This window comes from Marmota marmota, unplaced genomic scaffold, assembly GCF_001458135.2.
Source record: "Marmota marmota marmota unplaced genomic scaffold, marMar, whole genome shotgun sequence".
Lineage (NCBI taxonomy): Eukaryota > Metazoa > Chordata > Mammalia > Rodentia > Sciuridae > Marmota > Marmota marmota.
This window is the reverse complement of record NW_026005734.1, coordinates 383,086-394,379: the sequence shown is the minus strand read 5'-3', so window position 1 is coordinate 394,379 and position 11,294 is coordinate 383,086. Positions and strand designations below refer to the sequence as shown.

The window sequence follows — 11,294 nt, the reverse complement described above, 5'->3', positions numbered from 1 at the left end:
GGTGGAACTGGGACCATCAAGCTGATGAAGGAGGCCAGACGCAGAAGCCAAGGGCCCATCTTCTCTCCCAATTGAGGAAGCTGGGGAAGAGGGAGAGGAGAGGAGGTGATGTGGACAGAGAAGGAGATCAGTGGGTCCAGGAAGGGCCTGCGGGTGGGCAGAGGGGTGAAGGGAGGAGAGCAGAAGGGAACTCACCATCTGTGCTGTGAGCTGATGTGAAGGAGCACAGTGAACTCCACCTTCATGAACATCCCTGAACCTCCAACTCAGACATGTGCAACACATAGAAGAAAGACCACAGAGCCCAGGAGGGGAGCAGGGAGGGAGAAGGGCAGGAAGGGGAAGGGCTGCCCACAGAAATGGGGGTCCTGATCCAGGTCTGAATCACTATGGAAACCAACTCCAGTGCTCTGTTTCCCTACAATGCACCCACAGTTATAAATACCACAGGAGAGAGTCAGAGGACACAGCCACAGCTGTGGGGCCAGCAGCCCTGCTCCTGCTTCATGGCCCAGAGGTCATGGTGAGGGCCTGGGCCTCTTCCAAGTGCTGAGGATGACCAAGAGGGAGGAGACCAGGAAGGAGGATGACCAGGAAGGAGGATGACCAGGAAGGAGGATGACCCTCGTCAACATGGACAAGTGATGGGGTCCCTGCTGGCTCAGCTTGGGGGACCTGTTACCCTCTGTCCTTCTGATGTACTGACATGGATGGGGCCATGTGTGCCCTACTTCTGGCCCTCCACTTGAGTGTGGAAGCAGGTGTGTCCTGTTCACTTCCCTGGCAGTTGTTCAAATAGCAACAGCAAATTTTATTAGAAGGATTGATTAGGAGGGATACTATGGCCACAGGACCAAGTAGAGAACTTGACTCTAACTCTAATGGCCCTGGTGTCTGGAGTCCCCTAGATGTGTCCTGATTGCCCTGGTGAGGGCTTCCACAGCAGAGAGCTCTTGGCTGTGCTGGTCACTGTGGTGGTTATTTTTTAGCCCACAGTCCAGCAGGGCAGTGATGGAGAACATCGCAGTCACCCTCTCAGCAGCTCCAGGCAAAAGGGTCATCACACTCCCTCCCTGGATGTCCCTCAGGTTTCCCCTCTGCCCCTCCTAGGACTACTGTGGATAATTCAGGGCAGAGCCATCTGGAGTCTCAGGCAGGACTTGAGCAGTCAGCCTCCTGTTCTCAGGTGCCAGGTCTGGGGTGGGCAGACCTTGGTGAGGACAGAGCACACTGTGTGGGCTGGTCAGAGGCCCCATGCCACCCCCTAGGGCTCAGCTGCTGTGAAGACCCAGCCTGGCTTCCTGTCCCTCTGAAGGAACCTCACCTAATCCTCAGCCCCACACCTTCCATTTGTCATCAGCAAAAGTGCCAGAGGACAGTGCTGAGTCTTAGGAACTCCTTGGGAGCCAGGAGGACCATGAGCCTGAGGTTCACCAAGTGTCCAGGGCATCCATCCTGGACCATATCAGTAATAGCTCTACACAGAATCCTGAGGGTGGTCCTAATCTGTAAATCCCACTGAAATCCCTCTGAGTTGATGGAAAAGGCTCACGAGGGTCCTCTGAGCTTCCTCACCTCTGACCCTGGTGACCACAGAGCAGTCACTTGAGCCTCAATAATTCTACTCTGCATGTTGTTCATGTGAATATGCTCCTGTGTCAAAGTGTGCAGTGCAGGGACCCCAGGGAATCACAGTGGAGGAGTGGACACCCTTGTCCTGTCCTGAGCTGAGAGGAACTGTTTCCAGGATGTCTCACTTCAGTATGGTGGTGGCCTTGGGTTTGTCACATGTAGCCTTGATGAGGTTGAGGTCTGGCATGTACCTCTAGCTTCTCCAGTCCTTTAAACATGATGGGGAGCTGCAGTTCGTCAAATTCTTTTTCTGCCTCTGTTGATGTGATGGTGTGACTCTTGTCCTCACCTCTGTTCATGTGGTGACTCACAGATGGATATGACATTATTGATCTGTATGCTGAGCCAACCTCCCGACCCTGTGGAGAAACGCACTGATCATGGTCCCCACCTTCTCGTGTGTCCTTGAGTGCAGGGTGCCAATATTTTATTAAGGAGTCTCTCATCTCTGTTCACCAGTGATGTTGGTCTAAAGTCTTCTCTCTGGATGTCTCTATGTCTGGTTTTGGTATCCGGGTGTTACTGACTTCACAGAAGGATTTTTTCAGTGTTTCCTTCTTTTTCATTTCATGGAACAACATGAGGAGGTTGGCCTCATCTCTTTGTTAAAGTCTTTTAGAATCAACTGCAAATCATTCTGCTTCTGGGCTCTCCTCTTGTGGAAGGTCTTTAATGGCTGTTCATTTTTTTTTTAGGTTTGTAGATTCTTGTGCTTCAATATGTCTAGATCACATGAGTTTAGAATTTTTGTCAATCTCTTCATGGTTTTCTAGTTTACTGGTTGATATTTTTTTAAAAATAGTTCCTAATCTTCTGGATTTCAGTAGCAATATCTTCTGTTTTATCTCTAATTTTGTTGATTGGGTCTTCTGCTTTTTGTTTTCTTCAGTTAGTCAAGGGCTTTCAATGTACTTCATGTTTTCTGGGAAACCTCTTTTTTATTTTAAACTTTGTATTGTGTACATAGTCCCACAAAACTCTATCCAGAGCAATCATGCAAGACAAAGTAATTAAAGTGTTACAGAGGAAAGAAAGAAGTCTCAATATGCTGCTTGGTGGTGATGTGATCCATTATCTAGGAGAACAAAAATCTCCACCAGAAGGGTTCTAGGTTTGATAAACAACTGTAGCAATAGAGCTAAATACATCATGAACAGATAAATAAACCACTTTCCTATATTTCCAAAATGACTCATCTGAGAATGAAATTAAGAAATTGGTCCCATTCTAAATGACCATAAAAGAACTTATAAAAAATTCAACTGGGGAGGTGAAAGATGTCTACAATGGAAATAGTGAATAACTCTGGGAGAATTTGAAGAACTTAGAGATGGAAAGGCCCCCCCATGTTCTGCTATCATCAGAATCAATAATATTAAATGACCAAACTACCTCAAATGTCACACAGATTCAGTGAAATCTCCGACAAATACCAACAACCTTCTTAAAAGAACCAGAAGAGTGTCCTAGTATTTGTGTGGAGAAGTCACAACACACAGTAGGCAAAGTGATTAAGCAGGAAGAGTGAACCTGGAGATGACAACATGTGACCTCATATTACTTGACAGAACTGCAGTAACTGAACCAGCATGGCACTGTCACCAAAGCAGACATGGAGACCAAGGGGACACAGGCAGACCAACCTAAGTGCACTTATCTGGTGCTTGGCAGAGTTTCCAAAATCATGTTGCAGAAATTATAGGCTTTTCAAGAGAGAGTGCTGGGAAAACTGAATATCAATATGTAAAAGAATATAATAGGTCACTATCCCTCACCCTGTAAAATGTCAACTCAAAATTAATTAAAAAAATCAATAATTAGACTGGACACTCTGAAAGGGCTAGAATCAAATATTGCACCAACCCTCCTCTGTACTGACACAGACACTGACTTCCTCAACCAGATCACTAAAGTGCAAGGATCAAAACGAGGAATCAGTAAGTAGGACAGTATCAAATTAAAACCTTCAGCACAGCAATGGGATCCAGCCACAGTGTGAGGAGACAGCCTTGGGGAATGGGACATCATTGTCACCTGCTCCCCAGATAGGGCACTAATACCCAGAATATATAGAGAACCCCAAACACTTAATGACCAGACCAGATAGCCCAATAAATAAATGGGAAAGTGCTAAAGGGACATTTCTCAAGAGAGGTAATCTAAGTGGCCAACAAATATAGGAAAACATCCTCAATAGTTCTAGAAATCAGGAAATGCAAATTGAAACTGCATTGAGAATTCATCTCAGTCCAATCAGAAGGCAATCATCAAGAACACAGATAATAACAAATGTCATCAAAGATGTGGGAAAGAGGTATACGGATGTGTTATTGCTAGGACTTCAAATTAGTGTTGCCATTCTAGAAAGCAGAATAGACATTTCATGAAGACCAGGAATGGAGCCACGATGTGACCCAGCTACCCTCCTCAGTGTTTATCCAAAAGACCCAAGATCAGCACAGCACAGCTATCTAGCCACATCAGTGTTTACACCAGAGGGCCTGAAAACAGCCATATTACATAACTTTCCCAGATGTCCATCAACTGATGAGTGGATAAAGGGAAGGTGGTGTATACACAGAACAGTGTTTCACTCAGCCACAGGGAAGAGGGAAAATATGGTGTTTCCTGGTCAATGGATGGAACTGGAGAATATCAAGTTTATTAAGCCAGAATCAGAGGGAGAAATGTCAAGTGTTTAATCTCAAATGTGAATTGCAGATCACAAAAGGGGAAAAGTTCTGGGAGGAGTCCCCTAGAAACAGAAGAGGGAGCAAGAGGAGAGGAAGGGGATCAAGGGTGAGGTAGGGGAACAGAAATGGGACAAGCAGTGGAATGACACTGACGAAGCATTCCTGTGTCCTGTGTGAGGATGGCACAGTGGATGTCCCCTTTATGTGCTCTAAGAAGCACTGATGAAACCAAATTATAGAAAAGATCTGTCAAGAAAAGAAAGGGAAAAAGGGTCAGGAAGGAGGGGTAAAGAGGAGGGGAGGGAAAGGGAGATGGCAGGGGACAGAAGTGGAGAAATTATATCCCATGATTGTGTAGCTGTGTCCAATTGAAATGCAATATTATTTATAATTATGATGCACAAATAAAAAAAAAGAAGTATTAATTTAAAAAACAAATTGTTCTCTTTAGAGACAAAACAGATTAGTAGAAACAATATGTCCAGAGAGCTCTCTTAGAAAGCTGGATCATGGAGAGGAGAGGCCCCAGATGAAGGAAATCTACCATCACCTCCTCTGCACCTGCTCCTGGGTGACCCTGAGCTCCCTGTGTGCTGAGCGCCGCCTGCTGGACCTGGGCACCCTGCAGGAGGTTTGTGTCTGGGCTCACACTGAGGTCCCCTCACTGTGTCTCTAGCACAGTAATAGGTGGCTGTGTCCTCTGCTCTCAGACTGCTCATTTGCATGTACAGCATGTTCTTGGAGTTGTCTCTGGAGATGGTGAATTGGCCCTTCACAGATTCGGCATAGTATATGGAATTACTATCATACCTAATGCTTGAGATCCACTCTAGCCCCTTCCCTGGAGCCTGGCGGACCCAGTGCATCCAGTAGTCACTGAAGGTGAATCCAGAGGCTGCACAGGAGAGTCGCAGGGAACCCCCAGGCTGCACCAGGCCTCCCCCAGACTCCACCAGCTGCACCTCACACTGGACACCTGCAAAGACAGAGGCAGCCTGGTCAGGACACTGGCACTCATCCACTCTCCCTCTCACTCCTGTCCACTCACACACTCAGGATCTCTGGTTCTCCATTCATTACCTTTGAAAACAGCCACCAGGAAAACCCAGCTGAGCACACTCTCCATGGTGAGCAGCTGTGTTCAGTCCTGATCCCTGAGTGGGCTGAGCTGGGAGTCCAGGGCTGGGCTCCTGTGCAGAGCTGCAGGGTCAGGTGGGCTGGTTTTCATGAGCAGAGGGAGGCCCTATTTGCATGTCCTCCTGCTATATAGCAGCTCTGGGTGGAGGCCCAGGTAGAGCAGCTCTGAGGGCAGATGGGAGGGTCATGGACAGCATGGTGGACAGAGGAGCAGTCAGGAGGGGAGAATTTCTTTTATTTTGATTTTATTTTCTCTTATTTTAATTTATTTAATAATAATAAATAGAATATATGGTGGCGGTGTCTGTGCTAACTCCCTGGTGCAGATGTAAAATCACACAGAAGCCTGAGTGCTGGTTCACTGTGTCCAACCGCTCATGTGTAGCAAGAGTAACTGGTTTTCTGGTCTTTTGCTCTCACCCTGGACATGACTGCTGCCCTGACCCTCCTCCAGCTCCCAGGTGCACACACCTGTGAGGTGCTCAGAACCATCCTGCATTGGAAATGTGCTGTGTCTTCTCCCCTCTGCTGCCACCTGCTCTCCAGGGAGGCGTCCAGCTGAGGGCCTCAGAGGATCCCTGCAGTGGGAAGGCTGTGCCTCCCTGTGAGGGCCTCCTTCAGCTCAGGAGCATCCAGTTGGCACAGAGCCCTCAGGTACACATGCTGCTGCCATCTGTGGTGGGCACAGGGCCCTAGTGTGGGCAGGGCGAAACCCAGGCTCTGTCCTCACTTCCAGTTGTCATGGGCTGAGTCCACAGGGCCAGTTGTAGCACCATCTTGTGAGGGACCTGGGAGAAGGAGCAGCCAATGTCTTCATGGATTTGTTGTTGTGTTGAGGGTCAGGATTAGTTTATTCTATTTCAGTATTTATGAGTGTTTCTATCTATCTATCTATCTATCTATCTATCTATCTATCTATCTATCTAATCTGTCATCTGTGATGTAGGCCTCCCTCCTCCTTGTGTGCAGTCAGACCTGGGGGAAGAAGGGCCTCTGTCTGGAACAAGTGTCTTGAAATCCTCCTGGAGGCACAGCCATATGCCCTGAATGCTGCTGCCCTGTCGCTCTTTCCATGCCCACATGACCCCAGAATGGACAGAACAACCGACACCCTGGGCCTGTCCACCTGGATTCCCCCAGGGCTGGTAGAGGCCATTCATGGCAGGCTGAGCCCTCAGGATGATCCCAGCACCACTCAGAGGTGCAGCCCCATCTCCTCTCTCTGCCTCCTGCCTCCTGCCATGTGGTGCTGCAGCCTCAGGAGCCCTGGTCAGGAGCAGCACCTGGGTGTTTGCACCCTGGTCTCCAGAACCTGCTGCAGCACAGCTCTCTCCTTGTGCACCGTCAGCCTCAGGAGCTGCTCAGAGCAGCACAGACTGGACTCAGCCACACTGGTGCTGGGGCCTGAGGTGGTCATAGTGAATATCTAAGGAGGTGGACAAAGCCCTGGGACTGGGTAAAGGGTAGGTCTGTGCCACCTCTGATCCAGGAGCTGAAAGAGTCACCCAAGAGCTGAACTGGCAGCACCCATGGTGTTAACTCTTCAGGCACACAGGGTGCCAGAGTGTGGAGGTGTCTCTTCCTCTAGAGGATGCATTACAGAGGATTCCCTGGGTAGGCCTTGGCTCAGGCAGCGCTTGTCAGAGGTGTGGACCCTATAGATTCCCCTTATGCATTGTAGGTCCACCAGCTAGAGGAACAGTTTGGCCGGTAGCAGGCAGGAGACCACACCCTGGGCAGTATCACCTGGGGTCAGCAGAGACATTTGATGGGACATACTAGAGCTTAGGGACAGGACTTCTGAGCAATGTTTACGTTAGGTGGGACATGTGTCCAAGAAGCCTGTCTGTAACTCCAGTCCCATGAGTGTTGAAGCACTTTTTATGATCACCATGTGTCCCTTAATGGAGATGTGGTTAACATACTATCCACAGAGGAAGAAGGTAAGTTGTCAACAAGAATGGCATCCTGTCCCTGCTGGCCCTGGGCATGGCCCTGGAGCACAAGGTCCTAGCTGAAATGGGTCAGGCAGAGGGAGACCATCAGCACACCATCCCTCATGTGGGGAAGCTCCTGCATCAGGTAGGTCCTGGAAAGAGAGAGGACAGTGGCCCCTGGAGATGGGAAGGTGCAGGGAGGGCGAGGGTGAGGGTGGGTGGTGAGGGCCACATGCAGAGAGGGCCCTGTCCTGGGGCTCTGCAGCTCACAGGGCACCTGTGGCCCACAGCCAGGCTGTGCTTCACAGTGACTGGGGCAGAGCAGCTGGTGGGCTCCCCACACCCAGGAGGGACAGGTGATGGACAGCTGGGTGTGCACAGCCTGGGATACATCATGGCACCTGGCACCCCTGTGTCAGGGTGCTGTCCTCTGCCTCACTAGAGCTAGGTTTCAGTGTAAGTGTGAAAATACAGCTGGATTCACCACTCTGTGTCTGATGGAGAGAGATGCTGACATTCTTAGAGATGTTGATGATGTAACACCCTCACATGAGAAAGACAACTGCATAGAACACCTCATTTCATAATCAGGTTTTTCAACACATATTCAACTGTAAATCCCTAAATGTTATTTCCTTAACTTTGTACAAATATCATAATCAAAAAAGTGATCTTAAGCAATCAGACACAGAGTCTGTACAAGGGACGGGGCTTTGTATTAAGGGGAAGTGACCCCAGCACCCCCCCCCAGGCCTCAGGAGGGAGCTGAGCAAGGCCCCCAGTGCAAGACCTGGGGTTTCACTGAGGCAAAGGAGAGAGTCGAGACCACAGGGGAAAACAGACATTGGGACGATTCTGTCTATGTTTAGATGCAATATCTATTATTGTTCACTAAATTATTATTCTAGTATTTCTCAGGCTACAGAGGCATACAACAAATGAAAACATTTTTATGTTTAATATGAAGAAAAATAGATAATAATTCAAACAAATGATACCAGGTAGGAATTATAGGCAGGAAGCAACGTCTCTGTTATAAAATTTGCTAATGTATCCATGAATATATCAAAATGAACCACAAATTTTGCACAATTATACTCACAAATAAAATATTGAAATAAAGAAGATGTTGGAAGTTTTTTTGATAGAAATATAAGGAGCACAAGTGGTTATAAAACACAGCACTCTAACTTGGCAACTTACAAATGTATAATACAAAATCATGACTAAAGCTCTAAAAACATACACTGAAAATATACAAATGTTTTCATTTTCTGGAATGAATCTGGATTAACTTATTATTACTTGGGATATAAAAATGGCCACACCTCACCCTCACCCAGACTGAAGATGCACTCTCAGGACAGGATGGGTGCTGACCTGAGCAGGGACAGAGCCCAGGGCATCCCTGTCTGTGACCTGCAGTCCAGCCTCAGTGGCTGGAAACACAGGCAGGCACCAAGCTGCCTCCCCCCAGTAGCCAGGTGTCCTGGGGCTTCTCAGGCTCAGGGTCACCTCTCAGCGAGATGGGGCCAGAGTGCACCTGGGCACAGAATGCCTTCAGGGTCCTGAGGCCAGTGGCAGAGCTGACCTGCAGTTTCCACAGTCCATGCCGAGCTGACCACAATCACACCTGGGTCTTTGCCAAGGGAGCTCCTTTCTCTTCAGCACCTTGCTCAGGTCACCCCTGTCCACAGGCCACACACAGCTGCATGAGGGGTGGGCACCTCTGCCTTTGGAGCCCGGGTGTGGGTGTGGGTGTCACAGAGCCTCATCCTGATAGAGACGGCTCACATCCACCAAAGTTCACTGTGAACATACACATTTCTGTGGGTTTTAACAAGGTTTAAGGCTTTCTGTCAGTGTTCCTCAGCACAGTCCATGGGCACTTGGGACAGAGAATCCCTTGCTGCCATGCTGTGCTCTGATGGCTGGAGGTGTGGCAGCCTCAATGACCTCTAACAACTGTTTTACTTGAACAACCCTGTTCTTAACATTGCCAAGGTCCCCGTGGTGAAAGTTCCTCCCACTATTTGGGTTTCAGGATGGCATGTATATGATGACCTGATCTATCACAGGAAGACAGAGAGTGGACTGGGAATGGGAAGGAGTCATGGGAAGGTGACAGGGGACCCACCTGAGCATGAGAGGATACAACATGGCAGCAGAAGTTCAGAAAACTGACCTGGACATGGTGGAGCTCACCTGTCACCCAGGTGCTCAGGAGGCCAAGGCAGGAGGACAACTATTTCAAGGGCTGTCTGGGCATCTTAGGGGAACATGACTCAAACTAAGACACAAACAGGGCTGGGAAGGAGCTCAGGGTTAGCGCACCTTGTGTTCAATCCACAGTACTAGAAAGATAAGTTTATAAAGTTCACATAAAAGTCACTATGTGGGAAATGTCACTGTAAAATAATTAGCTTCACAAGGAAATATGGATGAGAAGTCTGTGCCCAGAGTGAGAAATTCAGACAACCCTGACCCAAGAAGGAAAAGCATCAGAGGGCCTGGCAGAGGAGGGAACTCTAGAATCCCCATGCAAGGTGGACTCAGGGAAGTGCTGGCTGGGCAGGAACCTCAGGGCCTCAGGTGACAGCTCTCTCCTCCCTCTCCACCTGCTCCTGGGTGACCTGAGCTCCTGTGTGCTGAGCACCCCCTGCTGGCCCTGGGCACCCTGCAGGAGGTTTGTATCTGGGCTCACACGGAGGTCCCCTCACTGTGTCTCTGGCACAGTAATAGGTGGCTGTGTCCTCAGTGGTCAGGGAGCTCAGCTGCAGGGAGAATTGGTTCTTGGACATGTCTCTGGAGATGGACACTCAGCTCTTGAGGGAGGGGTTGTAGTTAGTGCTACCACCATAATATAGCTCCCTTATGGACTCCAGTCCCTTCTCTGGGGGCTGACTGATGCAGCTCCAGCAGGAACCACTGGTTGTGATGGAGAATCCAGACACAGCACAGGTGAGGGGAAAGGTCTGTGAGGGCTTCACCAGGCCAGGTCCTGACTCCTGCAGCTGCACGTGACACAGGACACCTGGGGACAAGGACAGTCACACCCTGTCAGTGACCTGCAGTCACAACCTCCACATGGACCCAGGCCTGACAGTGGGGACACTCACCTAGGTGAGCTGTGACCAGGCACAGGACAAGACCCAGCAGCCTCATCTTCTAGACCACACCTGCCTTCCCAGAGACCTCAGCCCTGTCTGAGCAGAGAGCTGGGAGCTCCCACAGCCCAGAGGACATTTGAACCCAGAGCAGGAGGAGGGATTTGCATGTGGGTGAGGCTCTTCTGATATCTGGAGAGGCTGAGGTCAGGCTGCCCAGGTCCTCTGTGCTCCTTAGATGTGTCCCTGACTTGAACCCAGGTGGAGCTTTACCTGTGAAAGGAGAGCAGGTGGTTTCAGGGGTGCTGGAAGGCTGTCAGAGGGGGAGCCCACCCTCCTGAGCCCAGCCCTGCCTCCCCCAAGCCCTTCCTCCCTGCACCTGGGAGGGTCTCAGAGTGGCAGGAACGTGCCCAGCATGCAAGAGGCCCAGGTCCACCTCCCAGCCCTGAAGGAGAAGTCCTCAGTGATGACTGAACAGAGCCCAGGGCTGAGGATGGGGTTCCCCACATCCAGGAGAAGAGCCCCCCTTTATTCTCAGGACTAGTTCTTCTCTTTCATCTCTGTGAGATTTGGGGGCTACAGACTGAGCAGGAGAGGAGGGAGCAGGGTCTCAGGAGGGGAGGGGCTTCCTGCTGTGTGCCCACTGCCCTGCCCCACCCTCTGCCCTGCTTGTCCTCCTGACTGTCCAGCCAATGCCTGTGGACAGCAGTGGGTGGGAATCTGCCCTGAGCTCTTCCCCTCACCTGTCCTGCCCTCTGGTCTCCACCAGGAGAGGACAGGATGGAGGT

The 11,294-nt window shown here is 49.9% G+C and overlaps 1 long non-coding RNA gene and 1 gene segment (V, D, J or C); both read right to left on the bottom strand.

Moving 5' to 3' along the window:
- Positions 1-4,558: 4,558 nt before the first annotated feature.
- Positions 4,559-5,554, bottom strand: LOC107160901. The segment is given in 3 exon segments: positions 4,559-4,571; positions 4,887-5,301; positions 5,406-5,554. Coding segments are annotated over 3 exon segments (474 nt in total).
- A 3,842-nt stretch (positions 5,555-9,396) lies between these two features.
- Positions 9,397-10,768, bottom strand: LOC125614675. The gene is made up of 3 exons (XR_007345252.1): positions 10,519-10,768; positions 10,120-10,433; positions 9,397-9,428 (listed from the first exon to the last, which is right to left on the bottom strand). It is a non-coding gene; the product is annotated as an uncharacterized LOC125614675 (long non-coding RNA).
- Positions 10,769-11,294: the final 526 nt, after the last annotated feature.